This window comes from Hemicordylus capensis, chromosome 4 (assembly GCF_027244095.1).
Source record: "Hemicordylus capensis ecotype Gifberg chromosome 4, rHemCap1.1.pri, whole genome shotgun sequence".
NCBI classification, from domain to species: domain Eukaryota; kingdom Metazoa; phylum Chordata; class Lepidosauria; order Squamata; family Cordylidae; genus Hemicordylus; species Hemicordylus capensis.
The window spans coordinates 266,424,526-266,449,799 of NC_069660.1; the positions used below are offsets into that span (position 1 = coordinate 266,424,526).

Consider the following 25,274-nt stretch of genomic DNA (forward strand, 5'->3'; position numbering starts at 1 on the left):
CGCTTGCAGAAGTAGGTCATTTCAGGACAGTTTTATTCTCTGAGTCTTCTCCAAACTACAGTTCCCAGAACTCTTTAAGGGAAGCCCTGACAGTCAAACTGGTATAAAACCAAAACATATTTGTTCTATGGATATGCCCAATGAATTTTTTCTTCTTTCTGGCTACATTTGGGGTTACACTCCCCCAGAAGGAACAGGTACGCAGCTTGGGAGTGCTCTTGGATCCAGGCCTCACCATGGTATCTCAAGTGAAGGCTATGGCCAGGAGCGCTTTCCATCAGCTTTGACTGATTCAACAGCTGCGTCCATTCCTTGAAGAGAACAATCTCAAAACAGTGGTTCATCAGCTGGTAACCTCCAGACTTGAATACTGCAATGCGCTCTACGTGGGGCTGCCTATGTATGTAGTCCGGAAACTTCAGTTAGTTCAAAATGTGACAGCCAGATTGGTCTCAGGGGTAACCCAGAGAGACCATATTATGCCTGTCTTAAAACAGCTGCACTGGCTGCCGATATGTTTCCAGGCGAAATACAAAGTGCTGGTTATTCCCTTTAAAGCTCTAAACGGCTTGGGTCTGGGCTACTTTAGAGAGCGCCTTCTTCAGTATGATCCTCATTGCTCGTTGAGATCATCTGGAGAGATCTGTCTCCAGTTACCACCGGTACGTCTGGTGGCGATTCGGAACCGGGCCTATTCTGTAGCTGCTCCTGGTCTATGGAATGCACTCCTGGCAAATATCCGCAGTTTAGGCTTGCTGTCGACCTTTAAGAGAGCCCTAAAAATGTATTTGTTCAGCCTGGCCTTCCAAGGCTTGTAAAGTGTTGTTGTTTTCTAAAAGTATTTTAATTGGAGAGGAGAGCTGGTCTTGTGGTAGCAAGCATGACTTATCCCCATAGCTAAGCAGGGTCTGCCCTGGTTGCATCTGAATGGGAGACTTGATGTGTGAGCACTGCAAGATATTCCCCTCAGGGGATGAAGCCGCTCTGGGAAGAGCAGAAGGTTTCAAGTTCCCTCCCTGGCTTCTCCAAGATAAGGCTGAGAGAGATTCCTGCCTGCAAGCTTGGAGAAGCCGCTGCCAGTCTGTGAAGACAATACTGAGCTAGATAGACCAATGGTCTGACTCAGTATATGGCAGTTTCCTATGTTCCTATGGTTTTTAAATGGTTTCAGTTGTGTTTGAATTGTTTTTATATTGTTTTTAGCACTGTGTTTTAAATTGTGTGTTTTATGTCTTTTTAAAAAGTTGTTGTAAACCGCCCAGAACCTCTGGATGGGGCGGTTTATAAATGAAATAAATAAATAAATCCCCCAGTGAAGCATTACCTTGGCGTGGTTGTGGGGCTTGCATGCTCTGAGGAAGGTGAGAGCTATGCCAGAGGTCCAACCATACTGGACAGGTCTCACCAGAGGAGCCAGACAAAGAGTGCCTCTCCCATCAACAGTATGGTGAGACGTAACTTTAATAAATCTATACCCTATCGGTCGTCGCCCGGGTCAACAAGGACCGCACCAGGTGCTGGAGTCCCTGGACATCTGGTGGCAAGTGGGCAACAGGACTCAGGATCTTCAGTTGAGCAACCAGGGCTGAAGACAGCAAAGTTACTGGAAGAAACGTCGCTTAACCGAAAAAAATACGAAAAATGCCAACAAGGAAATAATGATCTGCTATTACAAGTCTAGTCCAACTAGAAGAGGTTATTTAAAAAGAATGTACCAAATTTGGAAAGAGAAGCATCCAGATACAGAAATAACAGAACAAAGGCTAGCAGACCAGAGAAGATTCATAATAAGAAATAAAGTATTCACAGGAGTTGAGCTGGAAGAACTGCAAAGAGCAACACAGGCTCGAGATATGGAAGAAGAATTACCACCAATTGAAGCAGTTGCTCAGGCGCAGGTGGAGGAGGTGTTGGAAATCGAGGATGCCACTGTTGCTGAACTGTTTCAAAATCAAAACCAGGCAACCTCCCCTTTGCCTTCACCTCAAAAACCCAAATGCCGTTTAACAGAAAAGCAACAAGAACTAAAGCAAAAAACAACTGAGCACATGAACCAAACAACCACCAGGGTTCGTCTTCCAGCTCTAAAAACAGTTGCCAAAAAACAATTTGCTCAGGCATTAAAAGATGTAAATGCTGCACTTGCAGAGATAACAACCAATAATTTGCAAGAAACAAACCAACTAATGTACAGTGCAGCAACAATAACAACACAAGAGCTCGGATATAAGATCAGTGGACCTGTAAAAAAAGAAAGCAGTACATCACCTAAATGGAAGATTAGATTAGAAAATAAATTCTCCAGGCTTAGATCAGATGCTAGTAAATTGAAAGATATGAAAGACAAGAAGCTGAAGAATGAAAACACCAAACAGTATCTGATCCAAAAATACCACCTAGATTCAAGGAAAATTAGAGAAGTCCTGGAAATAATAAAGCAGCAAATAACAGCAGTGTCAAAGAAGATTAGCAGGTATGAAGCCAGAATTACACAACACAGGCAGAATCTCCCATTCCAGTCGAATCAGAGACGTTTCTACAAAAGCATAGAAGGAGAAACTGCAAGAAACCTAGAAACACCAAATAAAGAAGAGACAGTGCAATTCTGGGGGAAATTATGGGACAATCCAATAGATTATAATAAAGAAGCAGGCTGGATGAAAGAGGTCAAAAAATGTAACCAACAAATGCAAGATATAATAATAGCACCAGAATTAATAAGTGAAAGAGCAAAGAAAATTAAAAATTGGACTGCTCCAGGTGACGATGAACTGCATGGCTTTTGGCTTAAACACCTAACAAGCCTTCATAAACAACTATCAAAACGGTTCAATCACATTTTGCAAGGAGGTGATGTTGAACAATGGCTAACAACTGGGAAAACTCATCTCATGATGAAAGACCCAGCAAAAGGTGCAGTTCCAAGTAATTATAGACCGATAACCTGCCTGCCAACCATATTCAAATTATTAACTGGAATAATAGCAGATGAAGTGATGCAACACTTATTAACTAACAAACAGCTTCCAGTTGAACAGAAAGGAAATTGTCCGAACACCAGAGGCACAAAAGACCAGCTATTGATTGACAAAATGATTTTAGAAAATTGCAAGAGAAGAAAAACAAATCTAAGTGTTGCATGGATTGACTACAAGAAAGCCTTCGATTCATTGCCTCACACATGGATACTAAAATGTTTAGAAACAACTGGTGTCAGCAAAAACATTTAGATATTTATAAAAAAAGCAATGAGCATGTGGAGTACACAGTTAACATTCAATGGCGAGACACTTGGACAGGTTAGCATTAGAAGAGGCATTTTCCAAGGGGACTCACTATCCCCTCTGTTGTTTGTAATCACCATGACTCCACTTTCACAAATACTAAACAAAACAGGCCTCGGATACCAAACATCTAAAACATCAAGTCAAATCAACCATCTGCTGTACACGGACGATCTGAAGTTGTATGGAAAGTCCCAGTCAGAAATCGAATCACTTCTAAACACTGTCTGTATATTCAGTAGCGATATAGCAATGGAATTTGGACTAGACAAGTGTGCTGCATTAATAATGAACAGAGGGAAAATAAGAAAAAAAGGAGAAATAGAACTGCCCAATGGAAGCAAGATCAAGAACCTGGAAGAGAAAGAACATTACAAATACTTGGGCATTCTCCAGGCTGATAACATTGCACACACTGAAGTTAAAAGAAAAGTTGGAAGTGAATACATCAGGAGAGTTAGAAAAATCCTCAAGTCCAAACTCAATGGCGGGAACACCATACAAGCCATAAACACCGGGGCTATACCTGTTATCAGATACACTGCAGGAATAATAGACTGGACCCAGGCTGAGCTAGAGACGCTGGATCGTAAGACCAGGAAAATCATGACCATCAATCATGCTCTGCACCCCCGCAGTGATGTCGATAGGCTATACCTCCCTCGCGGCTCAGGTGGAAGAGGAATGCTGCAAGTCCATCAAACAGTAGAGGAGGAGAAAAGAGGCCTTGAAGAATATATCAAGGACAGTGAAGAAGATGCACTTCAAATGGTCAATAAGGCGAAAGTATTCAACACCAATGAAACAAAGCAGGCCTACAAGAAAGAACAAGTCAAGAACCGAGCAGAAAAGTGGAAAAATAAGCCCCTGCATGGTCAATATTTGCACAATATAAGTGGAAAATCAGACATCACCAAGACCTGGCAATGGCTTAAGAATGGCAACTTGAAGAAAGAAACAGAGGGTTTAATACTGGCTGCGCAAGAACAGGCACTAAGAACAAATGCAATAAGAGCAAAAGTAGAAAAGTCAACAACAAAACAAACAGCAAGTGCCGCCTTTGTAAAGAAGCAGATGAAACAGTGGACCACCTAATCAGCTGTTGTAAAAAGATCGCACAGATTGACTACAAACAAAGGCATGACAGGGTAGCAGGGATGATACACTGAAACATCTGCAAAAAATACAAGCTACCTGTAGCTAAAAATTGGTGGGACCATAAAATTGAAAAAGTGGTAGAAAATGAAGATGTAAAAGTATTATGGGACTTCCGACTACAAACAGACAAACATCTGCCACACAATACACCAGATATAACTGTAGTCGAGAAGAAAGAAAAACAAGTCAAAATAATCGACATAGCAATACCAGGGGATAGCAGAATAGAAGAAAAAGAAATAGAAAAAAATCACCAAATACAAAGATCTACAAATTGAAATTGAAAGGCTGTGGCAGAAAAAGACCAAAGTAATCCCAGTGGTAATTGGTGTCCTGGGTGCAGTTCCAAAAGACCTTGAAGAGCACCTCAACACCATAGGGGCCACAGAAATCACCATCAGCCAATTACAAAAAGCAGCTTTACTGGGAACAGCCTATATTTTGCGACGATATCTATAACAACTGACAATAAAATTCAGCCATCCCAGGTCCTTGGGAAGGACTCGATGTCTGGATAAAACAAACCAGTCAATAACACCTGTCTGACTGTGTAAACAAGAAATAATAATAATATTTGCTAAAGGAAGACAATATGTGTAGTAAGAACAGTAAAACCATATGAAGTGGGTTTGGTGTCAGTGGGGGAACAATGTAGAGGTATGTGTTGGTGTTTTCAGCCCTACATGTATTATATAAATATTGAAGTGACCTTACAGCAAAGGAAAATAATAGTTTGCTTTGTAACTGAGCCCAAGGACCTAAAAGAAAGACGGGAGTCTAACTGGTAGAATATATTTTTCCTCTTCCTTCCCCCCCCCCCCCTTCTCTTTTCACCTTCAGCCATTTGGGGTAGGGATATAAATGTGTTCCTATCCCCCATGACCTTGCATTGCAACTCAGAATTCTTGCACCGCAGTCCTAAACTTTTTTACTTGGAAGCAATTCCCACTGAAATCAACAGGGCTTGCTGCCATGTAATTGGGTGTGCTTTAGCATTACAGCCTAAACATGGTGCAAAAGAAGATTAGGTAAGGATGCCAACAAAAGGGGAGCGTTAACCTTTTCTAAATTCTTTTGCATTGCTTCAGCTTCATTGATGGAGCTCAACCTGTGTATTTCGTTTCTCAGTCCCACACCTACAACCCCACTCCACCCATTCCATCTGGCACGCTCAAAGAGTCCTCAGAAGTTGGAACAAATTGCAGTGGTGCTGGAAAGTAGTTTCAGATCTGGCATGTGAGACAGAAAAACACGTTAGCCTGGATTTGGGAAAACTCCATAACCCCCCCCTCCCAACCCCGCTACCGGTCCCTACTGATTAGGGAGTGGTCCATATTTTCTGGTACATGTCCCTGGTAAATGCTGTCTCTATTTTTAACTTTGGGGAAGATGTTGCAGATACCTCTTTAAAATACTTTTGTTAGACATGCACTATATTTCAGATCTCCTTCTCTGGTTCCCTAAATAGTAAATCTCCCAAATGAGGGGCAGATGCATCCTTACTTTGCACATACATTGAAATGTACACACATGGACATAAAGTGCTGGCCTACTGCTTCCTTTCCCTTCGCCTAGTATCCAGATGGGAAATGATGCTGGATTTCTTTTGAGTTGCAGCTGTTCTGTAATCTCAGAATTGATGTGGTTGTACTTATTAAGCATCCAATTAAAAACCTTACTTGTGTGGGTGCGGGGACAAACAAAACATGGGATTCCAGGAGTATGACCCTAATAGTTTGCTTTTAAGGTACAGCAGGTGGACCAGAGCAAACCACTTCTGCCCATGTAAGAACAGATCAGCCCGGCCCCACCTAAACATAAATACAACTACAACAGCATATTTATATACCACTTTTCAACAAAAGTTTCCAAAGTGGTTTACAATGAGAAATATAATGCCCATTTACAACTCGCCACTGTGTTCTGGCATTGCCAAACTAATCCTTGGTATGACAGAGGAGCATTTTAAGTATACAATGGTTTCTGTATTTTCACCCAGTTATTAATGTTAAAAGAAATGGAACTCTGCTTTTTGTTCTTACACACAGACACACACCTGCTGGGTGGCAGTGGAAGATGGTACTTATGTGTTCTGCTTGTATTTGGGTTGTGCAGAGCTGGGCTGCTTCTTTCCCAGGTGTGCTGGGATTGGAGGAGTAGGTGGTATGGAGTGGGTAAGCTGTGGCTAGACAGCAGCAACACACCAGTGAATTTAATTTGTCCTATAACAAGGAAGGAATGGGAAATTGCATATCCATTTTGTTCTAATTTTGAAATTAGTGGTTCTGATTTCTAGAATAGGAAGTATTAGTACTGAGTAAGAAGTGTTAGTGCTCAAGCTGCAAGTGTCTGCTTCTGCTTCTTCCTGAACAGTGCAAGAGGGCTAGACCAGTCAGGTAACTGTTGGATGAGGTCGGAACAGGAACTTGGCCAGGAGACGTGGACCAGTAGGGGAGCTGCATGGTAGAGTCTGATTAGTAAGAGCTAGATTGGCAAAGCTAGGTGAGGGAGTTTTCCCATGAGCTGTTGCACCAGTGGTTAGCAGGCAAAGACTGAAGGGTTCTTTAAATTGTGGAATTAGGTGCTTTGCCATTTTCTTGATTTCAGCTGGGTTCTGATCCAGAGCAGAAGCTTTTCCTTGCCCCCACTGTGCCTCCTTTGTAGCGCTGATGGAACAGAGGCATCAAGCAGCCAAACAGATGCTACATTGCCAGTGCTGGGCTTCTGCAGGAGGCCATTATTGCTGCAAGGAGGTGCAGGGGGTCCCAGAGCTGGGGAGGTTCAAATGGAGGATGTTGGGTCCCACAATAGGGACCCCATGCAATTTGTTGTGGCATTTATTTACTTGATTGATTAATTGAGTGCCATCAAGTCGGAATTGACTCTTAGCAACCACATAGATAGATGCACGATGATCCATCTTCAGCTTGGCCTTTAAGGTCTCGCAGTGATGCATTCATTGCTGTCATAATCGAGTCCATTCACCTTGCATCTGGTCGTCCTCTTCTTCTCTTTCCTTCAACTTTCCCCAGCATTAGAGACTTCTCAAGGGAGCTGGGTCTTTGCATAATGTGTCTGAAGTATGATAGTTTGAGCCTGGTCATTTGTGCCTCGAGTGAAAATTCTGGATTGATTTGTTCTATGATCCATTTGTTTGTTTTCCTGACTGTGCATGGTATCCTCAAAATTCTTCTCCAGCACCAAAGTTCAAAAGCATCAATGCTTTTCTATCTTGCTTCTTCAAAGTCCAGCTTTCGTATCCATAGAGTGTCATGGGAAAGCCAGTTCTAATCTTTGTAGGTTTAGACAAGTCACGGCATCTAAATATCCTTTCCAAGGCCCACATGGGAACCCTACCAAGTGTTAGTCTGCAGCGTATTTCTTGACTGCTGGATCCTTTACTGTTGATGGTCTATCCTAAAAGGCATAAGCTATCCACCTCTTCAATGTCTTCATTGTCAATTCTGAGGCTGGTTGCTGTAGCTGTTGTCATTAGTTTAGTCTTGTTTACATTTAATTGTAGTCCCATTTTTTTCACTGTGCTCCTTGACTTTCATTACTAGAGCTTGCAGATCATCCGCATTCTCAGCTATAAGAGTTTTGTCATCAGCATAGTGCAGGCTATTGATGTTTCTTCCTCCAACTTTAAAACCACGCTCATCATCTTCCAATCCAGCTTCTCTCAGTATATGTTCAGCATATACATTGAATAAAGAAGGAGAAAGTATACAGCCTTGTCTTACGTCTTTGTCGATCTGGAACCAGTGTGTTTCCCCATGTTCTGTCTAGACTGTGGCTTCCTGTCCTGTGTATAGGTTTCTCACGAGAGCAATGAGCTGTTCTGTGACGCCCATTTTCCCAAGGATATTCCACAATCTGACATGGTAGACATCAATCGAAGGCTTTTCTGTAGTCAATAAAGCACATATTGACTTCTTTCTGGGATTCTTTGTCTTTCTCAACTATCCAGTGTGCATCAGCAATGATGTCTCTTGTTCCTCGGCCTTCTCTGAACATCTGGCATTTCCCTTTCCATTTAGGGCTCTAATCTTTGTTGGATGATCCTGAGCATTATTTTGCTAGCATGTGAAATTGTGTGATGGTTTGCGCTATCTGTTCAGTCTCCTTTCTTTGGTATGGGTATGTAGACTGACCTCTTCCAATCTGTTGGCCACTGTGTCGTTCTCCAGATTTGCTGGCATAGTTTGGTTAGAGCCGTGACTGATTCTTCTGTTGCCTGCCATATTTCTGTAGCTATTCCATCAATTCTTGTAGCCCTCCGACTTGGTAATGACCAGAGTGCTGATCTAACTTCATCTTCCTGTACTAGAGGTTCTTGCAAAAAGGGACTATCTTCTAGAGTACCTTGGATGTTGACGTCCCTGCTGTACAGATTTTCAGTATACTCCTTGCCAGCGTGGTGTAGTGGTTAGAGTGCTGGACTAGGACCGGGGAGACCCGAGTTCAAATCCCCATTCAGCCATAAAACTAGCTGGGTGACTCTGGGCCAGTCACTTCTCTCTCAGCTTAACCTACTTCACAGGGTTGTTGTGAAAGAGAAACTCAAGTATGTAGTACACTGCTCTGGGCTCCTTGGAGGAAGAGCAGGATATAAATGTAAAAATACATACATACATCTCTGTTTGATCTTCTCTGAATCAGTTACTGTCTGACCTTTGGCATCCCTTAGCATGCCAATTCAAGGTTGGAACCTCCCTCTTAGTTCAGAGATCTTTTGGAAAACTTGCCTTGTTTTTCCATGTCTATTTCCATTCTCAAGGTCTTTACAGATGCCATTTTAGTACTGCTCCTTGTCTCTTCTAACAGCTTTCTGAAATTCCCTATTAAGTTCCTTCCTGAGGCCTTTATCTTTCTTGACTTTGGCTTCTCTCTTCTTCTTGGCAATTTCCACCATCTGTTCTGACATCCGTTTTGCTTTCTTCTGTTTCTTGGTCTTTGGCAGTCTCTTTTCACATTCATCCTTAACCACTTCTTTGATTTCATTCCACAGTTCCTCTGGTTCCCTATGAATGAGGTTTAGAACTTCAAAGTGGTTCCTGATGTTCTCCTTGAAAATCGTGGGTACATTCTCAAGATCATATCATAGAAGCTGGGTAGATTTGTTTTTCCACTTTAGCTAGACTTGGAACTTGCACATGTGCAGTTCGTGATCTGTTCCACAATCGGCCCCTGTCCATGTCTTTGCTGTTATAACTGTGCTTTTCCAACTCTTTGCACCAATAATGTAATCAATTTGATTTCTGTGTACTCCATCTGGTGATGTCTATGAGTATAGACACTGCTTTGGTTGACTGAAGAATGTGTTCGCAATGAAGAGATTGTTGGCTTGGCAGAAACTAATAAGTCATTCTCCTGCTTCGTTTCTGTTTCCTAGGCCATATAGGCTGACTGCTTTCCTCCTTACCTTTTCCATCTTTGGCATTCTAGTGTCCAACCACCAGCATCACATCTTGCTTGCATGTTCTGTCAATTTCAGACTGGATTTGAGCATAAAACTCATCATCTTCCTCTTCTTCAATATCAGTTGTTGGGGCATAGACTTGAAGAACCATCATGTTAAAGGGTTGTCCATGAAATCTAATTGATATAGTCGGTCGCTGACCGCATTGTACCCAAGTACTGCCATTGCTATATCCTTCCTGACTTTGAAAGCAACACCGTTCCTTTTTTTGGTTTTTGTGTCCTGAGTAATAAACGGTATAATAATCTGACTGAGAGTGTACCATTCCAGTCCATCTTAATTCACTGATGTCCAAAATGTCAATCTGTAGTCGCTTCATTTCATCTTTCACTGTGTCGAGCTTTCCCGTATTCATGCTTCTTATGTTCCATGTTCCCATTGTAATTCTGTCTTTGAAGCTTCGGATTTTCTTTTCCCACATGGCAGCATCAGCTGCTAGAAGTCCAAAAGGCTTTAGTCTAACCGCATCATAAACACCATCGGTACTCTGAGAGATCCTCAGCTCTTCCTCAGTGGCATGTTGAGTACCATCCAACCTGAGGGGCCCATCATCCGGCACTATATCGACAATCATTCCATTTTGTCTATCCATGTGGTATTCTTGGTAAAATACAGGAGTGGTTTAACATTGTCTTCTCCTGTGCAGTATGAAATGATACCTTTGTCGTTGTCACTGAAGTGATCGTCCACCTCTAGCACCTTCCTATATCGCTGCTGCCCATATAGGTGCCTGCTTGCTTTAGCTGGGCAGCTGGGATGACCTTCTTGCTTTGGGTGACCCTACTGGAAGTATACCTCCTTGCGTACTGTGCTCATCCCTCCCAGGAACACCCACCCCCCACGATGAGGCAGCATAGCAGAACTTGGGGGGGATTTATTTACTTATACAATCCTTATCCCTCTCTTCTCACAGTTGAGTTCGGGTGGCTTACATTTGATTTTAAAACTCTCAACTCTAAAATAGAGTATCTAAAAATCAATTATGCCAAAACAATTAAAAACCAGAGACAAAAGAGAAATTAGAGAGACAAACACAAATGAAAATCTTATCCAAAGGTCAGTTGGGGGAAAGAAAACGAAAGGGCCTTTAGCTGATACCTAAAAATAGGCAGCAAGGAAGCTACACTAATCTTGTAGTGGGTCCCCCCGCCAAAAAATATGTGGAGAGAGAGAGAAAGAGAGAGCAACAACAAAACTTTCCTGTGTTACTACGAAGTAAGCCTCCAATAGAATTGATACACACGGTGGGGCTTTTCTGCACCTTCTCGTAGAGCAGGTGGATGCATGTGGGCAAAGACAAGCCTTCAGGTACGTTCAGCGCCTAACTGTCAATTGCATGGGAGCTGGCTGTAGTTCCTCCATGGTGACGATAAAGTTACTGAACACTTTGCTTTTTTCCTTTAGCTCCAGAACTTTGTAGTTCTGACCTCAATGGGTGGGGCTATTCTATAGTTATCATATTTTCTTGATTTAATCAGTTCATTTTCTGCTCTATGAGCCAGAAAGGAGAGCTGAAAGAAACATAGCCACCACCACGACCCCTTTCAGGAAAGCTAAAGAAGTAAAAGGCTATCTCCACCCCCAACACTAACACCACCACCACCACCATTATCTTTATGATCTGGGTTTTGTCATGGCAACATGCTGTTGTAGTTCCTCTGCTGCTAGCATATGACCCTCCTCCTTCCGCACTGTGACTATTTTAATTCAATTTATGGTTTTGCCATGAATAGCTATGTACTGTGTTTTGTTTGAATAATGATTCCTTCTCTGCTCTTAGCTTTGAATCTTTCCCCCCTCCTAGTGGGCAGTTGTGGAAACTGGAGGTGAAAGGTTATTCTTAATCTCCTGTTCTAGCCCCAATCCACTTCTGGGGTGCCACAGAGCCCACAGAAGTCACCGTAACCTCAAGTATCTGCCACCATTCAACTGTACAAGCCTTTAGAGCACTTAATAAACCCTCGTATTAAAGAGTGTTAATATTTAGAGGGAGTCGATAATCTAGTTGTGTGTGCTTGCCAGTTCAGGAATGGACAGGCCAGGTGTGAATGAACTTAAGCCATGGGGTTATAATTAAAAAGTAGAATTAAATGTCATGGTAGAAATCAGAATTTACATGCCATTAAAAATAAAGAGGGAAGAAAATTTCTAAAAATGGCAAAAAGGCACAAGTTATAGCAGTGCAAAGCTCCTTACGCTACTGGGCCCAAGATGTTGTTTGATGAGGAGGATCCTTGCCTGCCTTGATTGCAGAAAATATTTCCTTTGTTCACTGCATTTCTAAAATGGAGTTACACATATCCTGTCAGAGCAAAGTTGCCTGGAGAAAAAGGAGCTTAATGCATAGTGGAGCGTTTGTGTGTGTGTCTGTCTGTCTCTGTCTCTGTCTCTCTCTGTGTTTGTGTACATACGAACTCACACTCACATTCTACCTGAACACATGCTAAGCGCTCTCTGAATACCAGGTCTGCCTTTTGATAAACAGAACAGTATCATGAAGAGAAGACCAAATCTAGGCCAGTCTCAGAGAGGCAAGGCAGAGGCTAATTAATCATCAAAGATATGAAAATGTCTTTTTATGCTAATATGCATTTTTATGCTAATATGCATTTTTATGCTAATATGATGAGGCCATGACCTCAGATGCCAATTCAGTTATGAGCACCTGTGTGAGTCACAGGCTTTCCAGCAGGAAAAAGAAACGACCCTCACACATGTGCACACACACCAGTGGCAAGCAGCTAGCAAGGGTGCAGGTAGTTTTGGAGGTGTCTACTGTTGGATAATTTGTGAATCTCTTTTTATATACACATCCAAGCAAACTGGCAGCCAGAAAATGGGATTTTCCAGCATTAGAAATAATATGAAGCACCAAAATCTAGCCAGTTCCCTTTACAAAAATGTGTCATATCTTTAAACTTTCAGTTCCTGATTTTTGATGTGTGGTAATATTTTCAGTTCTTCCTTCTGTTTAGTGAAAGAAGGATATAGCCATGTGTATAATAATTAAACAAGTTGATGTTTGAAGATTTGCATATTCTTTCAGTCTCATAGATATATAAATATCCTGCTAAATCCCCTCTGCCATCCATTCTTGAACAGTTTGCTTGCATGCTGTGGTTTCTCCACCTAGAGATTTCTATAGTTGTGGTACATGTGCTGCCTTCTGTTTCAATTCACAATTTAGCTGTTTGCTGTTTCAAGACCTTTGAGCTGTTTCTGGTCACTAGGCATTTCCCAGCTCAGCCTGTAACAGCATTACTCATACAGTCAGGTGCTTAAAGCCAGCAGGGAACATACCCTTAATATTACTTAATGTTCTGAAGGGTTGCTGTGATGCACCAATTCATTCTGTTTGTTTCAAGCCTATAAATATTATCAGAGCAGCGCTGAGTACTTCAAAGATTTCTCCCACAAGCCCACAGGTCTGATATCTCAAGTTGTTAATCACAGAAACATAAAATCAGTCTCTCTGTGTTACAGTGTATAGAATGTTCAATTTGGATCTGAGGCTTCACTCTGTCTCTCTCTCTCTTGGCACCTTGGGGCCAGGCAGTCAGTAAATGCATAGTTGTTTATTTGCAGGGATTTGGTTATCTTTCCACAAGGAAACACTCCCATTGAAGTAACATTGATTCCCCCCACCCCAATACTAAAAACTGCAGTAATTTGATGGGGGGTGGAAGGGAAATGTGATTCTCTCCCACAAGGTTGGTTGAGATTGGGAGTGTTGGCATTGTCCACGACATTGTTAGTGATAGGTGATGGATGGTTTGATTCTCTCTCACCAATTTGTTTGTTCGAATGTATAAAAGAGATCTTGACTGTTATTTCTATCCAAACTAAAATGCCATTTTAGTTTTTCCATTTTTAAAATATTCATGTAACTTGGTCTATGACAACAATTGGCAACTAAGGCCACATTTGGACATAAGACAAAACCAGAGTTAAACAGGGCAGCGGTTGTAACTCCGTTACATCTAAATGTGTGTAACAGCAGTTTGCGGCAAAAACAACCCGCAGTTTGCCTCAGCAAACTCGTTTTAACCACCTGTTTGCAGTAAGGTTCTCCGCCAAAACTTGAGGTTTGGCTGTCGAAGTGTTATGTCCGATCGTGGAAGGCATCATAACCAGCCTTCCCTCTAGGCATGCGCCTATTCCCCAAACCCTCCATGCAGCTTCCTAAAACTGCCACTCACTGCGGCTGCTGCTCCCCAGCCTCACCCCGCTGCCTTTCCCCATTGACTCTCCACCTCTCCCTGCCTGCCATGGGCTCTTATTAAAAAGGAGGGAATAATCTCCCTCTCTGTTTGCCACCGGCGCCGCCCAGGCTCTTCCTTCTCTTTCCCCCTCAACCAGCTTGTTTGTTTCCAGCGCTTCTCGTTCTTGTGCTTGCAGCTTTCCTCTCCTGACACCCAAAACCTCAGCCCTGCACCTGGTCGTCTGTTTTCAGTGCTTCTCCTTGGCTGAAAAAAAGAAATGCCTTCTGGAGCAGCAGAAGACTGCATTAGCATTTTGTATGCTAATAGATTCTCAGTTAGAGAGGCACAGTGCTCAGTAGGGAGCACTCTGGCAGGGAAGTTCCTTTTATTTGTTTGCTGTCCCAAAGTGTTTGTTTTGGGACAAACAAGTGTTTGTTTGGCACTAAACACTAAAATTTAAAATCCCTTAAATTTTACAATTATTACTTTTCAGCTCTAGCATACTTTTTTACTTTAAAAATCACTGATTGCTTATTGGTGCAGAATGCTGCTGCATGCTTTTAGCTATTGAGAACATGGGAGCTTGGTTGTTGAGTAGTGGCATCCATTGTCCCATTTTGCATCTGTTAGTTGTTGGGGGAATACCTTACAAATGGAAAATGGGACAATACGTGCTCTGCCTTGAGTGGAAATTCAAGGTAAGAGACCTGAAAGAAACGTCACAATATACTTATTTTATTTATTTGTTTGTTTGTTTGTTTGTTTGTTTCATTTTATTACATTTGATATCCCGCTCTTCCTCCAAGGAGCCAAGAGCAGTGAACTACATACTTAAGTTTCTCTTCACAACAACCCTGTGAAGTAGGTTAGGCTGAGAGAGAAGTGACTGGCCCAGAGTCACCCAGCTAGTTTTAATGGCTGAATGGGGATTTGAACTCAGGTCTCCCCGCTCCTAGTCCAGCACTCTAACCCCTACACCATGCTGGCTCTTGCATATATATACTGATACTGTACTATCTGAACCAGTTTTAAGTTCAGCTTTGTTAGTTGGCTCCGGGAGTGTGCAGACTTCAGCATGATTCAAACTGTTTTCTGAACTGCAACTTAAGACCTAGCTAGAGCTCATATGCATAAATCACTGATATTGTATTAAGAAAAATACAATATTGTATTAAGAAAAATGTCATTTACCAACGTTCTCTTTTAATATCTAAATATATACATTAAGGGCAAAAGTGCATGTTTGGACTCTTCAGAAACCAAGATTTATTTTCTGTCTTGCTTAAAATAGTCCCAAAGTGACTAAAGGCAATCAAAACAAAACAGTGTGATAATACTATTCCACCATCTGCAGCAGTGTGATAATACTATTTCTACCATACTAATTTGAATATTGAAGCATTATCACCTCCAGTAACTATTTGTTGAAGTAATGCCTTGTTTGTATTATACTTAGTAATAAAAGAGTAGAATGGTAAAATGCACTTCTTTTCCCTTCCATATTTGTGGTGCATATTTATGGTACGTAGTAATGAATAACTAGTTTCAATATTGATTAATAAGCTGCAGAAGGAGGAGGGGCGGGGTGTAAAAAATGTTGCGGTGGCACAGTGTTAACACACATTTGTGTGTGAGAGAGATGATTATGTGCACACACTGCCTTGAAACTGCCATTCAGAACAAAACTTTTTCCATTCACTGATGATAAAAATTAGAGGGAACACTGATCATAGCCGTGGTTCTGTGCAGTTTCTAGAATTGCAATCATAGAGATGGCAGCACAGGCCCGCTCAGGATCATGCCTGCTCCATGCCTATGGCGCTTCTCACTGGTCACCTCCCAAGTACTCACCCTGTCTCCGATCCAATAAAGCAGTTGCCTAGCAAAAGGGATGCTAACACATCCCATCCCAAGCTTGTCAGCCTGTCAAGTGGCATACAGGGGCATTATCTTCCCACTCCTGACAAGCAGGGGGGAAAGGGAATGGAATGACGGGATGGGCACTAAGTGCTTTGCTCCCCGAGAATGAAGTGACAATGATGTATATTCACAAGCAAAAACACTACAGGTGGCAACACAAGCAGGGCACCCTGTTAGGGCACTGGGATGAAAACATATGGAGGGGGTTGGGTTTAAACGGCAGCCCCAGCCGGGGATTCTTAAACAGCCAATTCCTATTGTTTGTACAAAAATGTTGGGGAAAGGAGGCTCATCGCCTTCCCCTTGCGGGTACCTGTGCAGGCCCTAGGCTTACTCATGAGAAAGACTGAGCAGCAGGAACAGCATTGCCAACACTGGAGAGGGGAGATTACTCATCTGTGATAATGATGGATGCTGATCCTGAGCGGACTGCTCATTCATGAGAGTGTAAGGCCATGGGGAAACCCCTCACTTATCATGAGAAGAACCATCTGTGGAGATGGGTGTCGAGCTGAGTCATTGATAATGTGCGGTGACATCCCCTTCTGCCATGGACCACTCTCTCACAAGAGTGTCATGCCATGGGGGCCAGACCGCAGATGCCACCCCTCCAGATTACTCTATATAGGAAAGCCATAGGGGCGGGTACCCCAGCAACTACTCTCCCTGTACTGGCAACTGCTGGCAGAAAGTTGTTAAATCATGCCTTCTGCCAGCCCATCCACCCATTTGGACATGTGCAACCTTGCTTGTGCCCCGAAATAGCGACCCCACTCTCCCGCAGTTGCTGGAAATCGGGGTTCCCCTCCCCCATGATTCCCCATGGCAGCAGATCTGCATATGGTGCAATGCTAGTACAAACCTGGGAATTTTGAATGAAAGTAAAGATTCGTCCCTGCACCCGGTGTCCCCCCTCTCTGCACACTGGGCTAAGCTCTGACACATGGAGCATTACAATCTCCTTTGGGCCTGTGCGAGGCTTCCCAGGGGAGTGGGTTGCAGTGCAAAGGTTCTGTTATTAACCAGAGAGATTGGGGGCTGCACACAAGCAGGGCTCCCTTGCTTGGATTAGCTCGACTCATGAGCATGTAGTCCAATAGAAGACTGAGGGTGTTTCACCCTGTGGTCCTCCCCAGTAGACTGGCCTTCTCAGGAGAGTACAAGTCTGCCGGCAGGAAACTGCCAACAGAGCAGGATTGCTGTTTGGTCTGCATGAACTGCTTTCCCAGGTTGAGCCCTCTCAAGAGCATCTTAGGTTATAGCGGGATAGATCCCCCCCCCCGATCGTTTGTCCTCTCTCATAGACATATTCCCTTCTAGGAAGTCATCATTTACCCTACCTTTTCCTGAGTAACAGGAAAATAGAGTCCCCCAAGATCTCCTGTAGGAATATTTTGTTATGGGGCTCTTAGTAGGGTGGCGGTGCAATTACTGTCAGAAGAAGCACTGGCATGGCATGGCATTTAAAGGAATGGCATTTAAAGTGAAAAGGCATCATCTTACTCAGCATGCCCCCTTTAAGATTGTGGCCAATGGCAGCCACTCTGGTGACTTGCTGACGCCTTGCCCACAGTCTGGTGATGCAAGTGCTATGGAGCTTGTTTTGATGTGGCCTCGGCAGACCAGGAAGAAGGAGGGGCTCCCCTCTCTTGAAACTGGAGGTTGCCAGACTGCTGTTGGATGAACGTCTGTGATGTGATTTACAGTTTAAAATTGAAACCACAAGTTCATCAACCTCCAGTTTTGTGTTATGTGTGAATGTGGCCTAAATGCAGCTATATACTGAATATACAGAGATGATTGATCAATAAAGGCCCATGAAGCACTTCATCTGTGGCCTCTCAAATCTGAGAGGTCGTGCTCCTCTCCTTGTTGCAAATGCTGGGAATAGAGAGTTTGAAGGGAAACCTTGAAACTAGTGCTTAACTGCTAAATTGGGGGAGGCTTTCTGGAAGTTGCTCACCTACCTCTTCAAGATTTCTCTGTTCCCAGCCCCAGGTGTATGGGAGACTTTATCAACTTTTCTTTGGTTCCAGGAGCCAGCCCAACGTTTAGAAGCCATACTGCCTTGTGCTCTGTCGGAGAGGCAGACTCACCATTTGCCCTCAGCAACAGCCTCTGTTCCATGGTAGAGAGGCAGACTCCCCAGCTTGCTTGCTCACTCCTGGTCACACCTGTCTGGCTGAAGCAAGTGATGGACCAGTGTGACTGGATGGAAGAGTAAGCAGGCAAGGCAAGGGTGATTACTCCCTTTTTCTCATCACGTCCATCTGGATTGATTCAACCAAGAGAAGGAAGGTGCAACATGCCCTTATCTCAGTTGCTCACTCCTCCTCTTGGTTGCATTCGTCCATCACCTGGCTCAGGTCGACGCTTAAATTTTCAGATGCCATGGCAAGCTGGTACTTGGGAATAATTGACTAATAATATCTAGTCTAATAATGACTAATAATATCTAGCCATTTGGCAGCAAGGGAAAGTTAATCTACCAACTACAATTATGGAGGGTTTATGAGTCGTTCCTACTATGTTTTAAAAATAGATTTATTTCATTTATATCTCAACTTGCTTCCATCATGGAACTCAAGGCAGCATACATGAGATTACTTGACGATCATTCAGACACTGACCAAAGTTAGACTTGTTTGGCTCCCTTGAAAAAGATCATATGTTGAAATGTGCTGAGAATAAAGATCAATCTGTGCAAGTGTTGCATATTGTACTTCTTTCAGTTGTGTTTAGTTCCTTGTTTTGTGTGTGCTTCCACTCATTCCAGTTCTCTTGCTACCACCGATCACTCTTTTATTCCTGCATATTCAGATAAACATTGCATTTTCCTCAGGTCTTTTCCTGTTTTTGTTTTGATGTGTGAATAGCAATTTTTAGAGATTATGTTGCACTTATGGTACAATTCTTTCATATGTTGATTCACACAGCACTATGGACTCATCTTGTTTGGAGATGTGGTTTGTGATATGCTTGGTGTACAATCCTGCCTCTTTGTGTTATCAAGATCCCTCCCCAATTTATTGTTTTAGGAGGTTGTTGCTCTGAAATCCCTGAATTTCCTAGAGTAGTGAGTCATCCTACAGTTGTAAGTTGTATACAGTTATAAGACAGATTTGTACACATGCATACACACATATATTTGCATGAAACTAACAAGGGCTTGTCAATTTTTGCCTTGAAATCATTAGGGAAATAAAGACCTGCATTGAGAGTACTAGAAAGAGAGGAGGAGGTATTTCAAATAGACATCTTCAAGAACTGATAAGTAATTTTGAATTTGTGTTTCAAATTTTTTGATTTGGGAATCAAAGTAGTTGTTAAGGGCAAATGTGAAAAGAGACTGCCAAAGATCAAGAAACAGAAGAAAGCAAAATGGATGTCAGAACAGATGGTGGACATTGCCAAGAAGAGGAGAGAAGCCAAAGTCAAGAAAGATACAGATCTCATGAAAAAATAGGGAATTTCAGAAAGCTATTAGAAAGACAAGGAGCAGCACTACAATGACATCTGTAAAGACCTTGAGGATGGAAATAGACACAGGAATACAAGGCAAGTTTCCCAAAAGATCTCTGAACCCAGAAGGAGGTTCCAGCCTCAAATTGGTATATTAAGGGATGCCAAAGAACAGATAGTAACTGATTCAGAGAAGATCAAACAGAGATGGAAGGAACATACTGAAAATCTTTACAGCAGGGATGTCAGCATTTAAAGGTACTGTAGAACAGGGATTCTCAACGTTGGGTCCCCAGATGTTATTGGACTTCAACTCCCATAATCTCCAGCCAAACGCCACTGGGACTAGGGATTATGGGAGTTGAAGTCCAATAACATCTGAGGACCCAACGTTGAGTATCTCTGCTCTAGAAGATATTCCCTACTTGCAAGAACCCCTATTATGGGAAGATGATCAGCACTCTGGTCATTACCAAGTTGGAAGGATACAGGAATTGATGGAGTAGCTACAGAAATATGGCGAGCAGTGGAATAAGAATTAGTCAAGGCTTTAATCCAACTATGCCATCAAATCTGGAGAATGACACAATGGCTAACAGATTGGAAGAGGTCAGTCTACATACCCATACCAAAGAAAGGAGACTGAACAGATAGCACAAACCATCACACAATATCCTTGATTTCTCATGCTAGCAAAATAATGCTCAGGATCATCCAATGAAGATTAGAGCCCTAAGTGGAAAGGGAAATGCCAGATGTTCAAGCTGGTTTCAGAAAAGGTCACGGAACAAAAGATATTATTGCTTATGGACACTGGATAATAGAGAAAGCCAAAGAATCCCAGAAAGAAGTCAATATGTGCTTTATTGACTACAGAAAGGCCTTTGATTGTGTGGACCATGTCAGGTTGTGGAATATCCTTAGGAAAATGGGCGTCCCAGAACATCTCATTGTTCTCAGGAGAAACCTACACACAGTCCAGACTGACCATGGTGAAACAGACTGGTTCCAGATCGGCAAAGGAGGTAAAACAAGGCTGTATACTTTCTCCTTTTTTCAACTTATATGCTGAACATATACTTAGAGAAGCTGGATTGGAAGAAGATGAGCATGGTTTTAAAGTTGGAGGAAGAAACATCAATAACCTGCACTACGCTGATAACACCATTCTAATAGCTGAGAATGCAGATGATCTGCAAGCTCTAGTAATGAAAGTCAAGGAGCACTGAAAAAATGGGATGACAATTAAATGTAAACAAGACTAAAGTAATGTCAACAGATGCAACAGCCAGCCTCAGAATTGACAATGAAGACACTGAAGTGGTGGATAGCTTATGCCTTTTTAGGATAGACCATCAACAGTAAAGGATCCAGCAGTCAAGAAAAATGCCGCAGACAAGCACTTGGTAGGATTGCAATGAAGGCCCTGGAAAGGATGTTTAGATGCCATGATGTGCCTATACCTACAAAGATTAGAATCGTCCGTACAATTGTTTTCCCCGTGTCACTCTGTGGATGCAAAAGCTGGACTTTGAAGAAGCAAGATAGAAAAAGTATTGATGTTTTTGAAATTTGGTGCTGAAGAAGACTTGTGAGGATACCATGGACAGCCAGGAAAACAAACAAATGGATCGTAGAACAAATCAATCCAGAACTTTCACTCAGGGCACAAATGACCAGGCTTAAACTATTATACTTTGGACACATTATGTGAAAACCCAGCTCATTTGAGAAGTCCCATAATGCTGGGAAACACTGAAGGAAAGAGAAGAAGAGGAGAACCAGTAGCAAGGTGGATGAACTCAATGTTGACAGCAATGAATGTACCACTACGAGACCTTAAAGGCCAAGCTGAAGATGGATCATCGTGGAGAGAATCTATCTATGTGTTCACTAAGAGTCAACACCGACTTGAAGGCTATCGACCAATCAATGATTTTTAAAAACTGAATATGCTAAGGAATCTATTGATAATCAATCTATAGAGGAAATGTGATTAAAAGGCAAGATCTTTCAAATGTTGTTGAATAGCCTCTTTTAATATAGTCTTTGTTGCGTTTAGGTCAATTTTACAGGCAGGATCAGTATCAACTGGGGTTTGTCAGCACTTAATCTTTGATGTTACGTGTTCCTGGGCATATATCTGTCTCCTGAGGGATTAAAAGGTAAGTGATCCCTTCAGGTATCTTGCCTTGCTTATATTTTCTTTCTAGTGGTGGTGTGCCATGATGATACACAAGCCAAACTTTTCATATTGCCAGGTTCCCTAGTCAGTTTGAGGTCATTATAGACTTCAAACTTCCATTAATAAACTGCTAATGGTGATGGGGAAATGCAATCATTGCAAGGCTGTGATATTCCTGAACAGTTCCCGAAGTTTATTACCAACATAGTTTATGCAACATTTTATGCTGCAGTTTTTACTATGTTTCAAGGAAGTTCCTATCTGGATAATCAGTTTTTACTGCAGAATATTTTGCAGTATCATCAGCCTTGAATTAATATACAGTGCTAGACTTTGAAAAATTCATGGTGTCATACTAACTCAGGGGGTTCATTGGTAGCCTCAGATCTGTTCGTTTTCAGCATGCATTTGTAACTTGGTTGTATTTTGTGAGTTGAAGATTTTTTAAAAAATTCATGAGTCTTTTGTGGTGTGGTGTTTATTCCTGGGCTTTTATATGTTGGAATCAAAGATGATAAACTGGCTGCCAAGATCAGTCTTGCCAGTTGATATACAGGGACCCTATTTATTGTGATCTTACTTCCAAAACCTTTTTTTTAAACCCTAAATTGATGGGATTTAGATCAATAGAAAGAACAGAACAATGGTGAACTCTTTGCTCAAAACCAGTATTCAGATTATGCTCAAATATGACACCACATATTCTGGTTGGCCACTGTGTGAAAAAGGATGCTGGACTAGATAGGCCTTGGGCCTGATCCAGCAGGTCTGTTCTTATGTGTTTGTGTTCTTACATTCATTTTTACCATTTCAACAGGAACATAGTGTAATATGTCCCTGTTGAAATACATAATATTTATGTAGCAGTGGGAGAGAAAATGGCCCTATCCATCCCCAGCAACACAGTCCTCCAGTGGTTGTTGCTGTTGTCTATCTTATATTTCTTTTTTAGATTCTGGGCCCTTTGGGGACAGGGAGCCATTTTAGATATTTATCTATGTCTATGTGAACTGCTTTGGTCCACCTAATAGCACAATGGGGAAGTAACCTGCCTAGGGAGCAAGAGGTTGCTGATTTGAATCCCCACTGGTATATTTCCCAGACTATGGAAACACCTATATTAGACAGCAGCAATATAAGAAGATGCTAAAAGGCATAATCTCATACTGCGCGGGAGATGGCAATGGTAAATCTCTCCTATATTCTACCAAAGAAAACTACATGGCTCTGTGGTCGCCAGGAGGATTTACACACATGGCTTTTAATTCAAATCCACTCCGGATTGGAGTATGCCAGTCCACATATTAGTTGTATTTACCCTGACATCTCTGCGGGCTATCATGGACCAGTACAGACATGGGCATTCTGGCTTAGCCCAAAGTATTTCCTGCTTTAAAAAATCCTGTATTTCCAGCAGCTTTTGTAGAAAACCCGACATTTTCCTTTGACGTGAGGAGGGGCCATTGCTGATAATTTCGCTTACTCGCACTTTTCTTGTTTTTTAAAAAAATGTCTGCTGTGTGGATTTCTGTAAATCCACCCAGGTGTCATCAAAGGAGAGTTTGACAGGTCAGTCTGGTGTGTTCTTTGAGTGATTTGCAGTTGCAAGTGCTGGGATGGTGGTGGTTGTGGCAGATTGATGCAATTCTGTGGAGTCCAGAAGAGGAGGCGGAGGCAGGGAGAAATTCCTGAGTTAAACACAAGCACAGGCAAAATGTGTGTCTTCCTATGCTTTAAAGCTTGGTCACCATAGCAAAACAGCTTACATATGCAGATGTTTGGAAGCTTAACAATGGAGACTGCAGGTTGGGGTTAAGTACTGTTGCTTTGGCTTGTCACTCTTATGAACATCGGCTGGCTGTCAAACTTTTTAAAAAGGTAATACTGAAGGGAGGCGTCTCGCACCTCGTCCTGGGATGTGAGTGGTTGGAGAGAGAAAATTGAAACAAACAGTAGGAACAAACATAGAAGAAAAATTGCTGGGAGTGCGGGAGAAGCCGACAGCTATGTGGACTGTCAATTTTATCTCCCGAAGTAAACATCTTGCAGATCTGCTGTGAAGCAGATTCGCTCTTCAGATACCCTGAGGCATAAAGTCATATGTGAAAAATCTCCAGGAGTCGACACCAACTCGACAGCATAACTTTACCTTTAAACTGCTTTGGGAACTTTTGTTGGAAAGTGGTATATAAATATTCATCGTATTTGTATTTATATTCATAGCTAAATAGGAAAATTCTCTCTTAACCATCATCTGTACAAAATCTTACCTGAAAGGTGCTTTTCTGTCTCCATAGAGCTAGTTTAGCATAGCAACTAAGTCTGCAGTCCTGTACATGCTTACTAGAGTAACACCCACTCAGTTCAGCAAAACTTACTTTTATGAAACAGGCATAGAATAGAGTTCCACAAAAGCAAGCTATAAGCCAGGAAATCCTTGTATTAAATCTCCTCTCAGCCACACACTAGCCAAACAACCTTAGCATAAACCATTATTCCTTCAGCCCCCTATCTGTTATGTGGGAAAGTTGCTGGCCTACCTTGTGGCACTAATGTACAGGAATCTGTTTGAACTCATCAGATTGCTATATCAATGTTTATTATCATTATCATAATAATTTTATATGATAATAATTTTCCCAACCGTGGTGTGGTGATAAGAGGTAGTTTGGTGTCGCATTGGCCTGATGCATCTGGTACATGTATAAATCTGAGCAGTAAACTAATTTACTAGTAAATCTTACTAATTAGTAAATTTCTTGTGTAGTTGCCAAATCTTTCTAATAACCATATTGCTGCGCATGTTCGCTCGCTCTCACTCACCTTGCACTAGCCTTTGGTTTCCAAAGACTGTGAATCAACAAGATTATCTGCTAAACTTGTTCTGTTTTGTTTTATTTAAGGTTTGCATGATGGAATTTAAGTTTGCACAAGAGAGACTGCACATCTTCTGTTTGTTGACAGAATACTGCTGACATTTTCCACGTTTTTCTGTACCCTGGTGTGGTGGTCTTGATATTTTGCCCAAGAAAACATACAATGGATCTTAAGGAAAGTTGCCCAAGTGTTAGCATCCCCAGCTCCGATGAACACAGAGTGAAGAAAAAGAGATTTACTGTAAGTATGTAAGTTTTTTCACAGACAACTGGCTAAATTGACAGTTGGCGGGGGGGGGGGCATTGCTGGGCACATGGAGACCTGTGGAGCACAGCATGGTACTCACTTTGCATTTTTGCTGTTTTTGCCATTTTTTAACCATCCCCCCCATGCAGATACTTAACCCCCCCTCCCATTTCCATAGGTGTAATGACTTGTTACTCACAGTTTCAGGCAAGAAACTGAACTCCTGTGAGTAACAAGGTATGCCTGTACTTACACAAGATCGATTGCCAAAGTTTACAGACTTTGCATAAATATAAGGAAATGTTTATCATATATTAAAGCAACTTGATGAGCCTTGCATATTAGATCAGATCTATGGAAGTGGTTGATCTACATTTCAAAAATTGGAAAGGAACAGCACAAATAGTTGATTTAAAAAAAAATTAAATACAAACACAGTAAGCTCTCACTATTTCCGC

General features: G+C 42.0%; 1 protein-coding gene across 6 annotated transcripts in view; it reads left to right on the forward strand.

Annotated features, from left to right (window-relative positions):
* Positions 1-25,274, forward strand: part of SGK3 (serum/glucocorticoid regulated kinase family member 3) — a 94,285-nt gene that overhangs the window by 32,145 nt on the left and 36,866 nt on the right. For 5 of the 6 annotated variants that reach the window (XR_008305684.1, XM_053243541.1, XM_053243540.1 and 2 more), the window contains one exon: positions 24,597-24,810. Coding sequence is in view for 5 of the 6 variants with exons in the window: in XM_053243541.1 (XP_053099516.1) it covers positions 24,733-24,810 (78 nt within the window). In the remaining variant the exon portion in view is untranslated. Of the gene's footprint in view, positions 1-21,570; positions 21,674-24,596; positions 24,811-25,274 lie in introns of all 6 variants that reach the window. The other variant, XM_053243543.1, reaches the window with a different exon arrangement.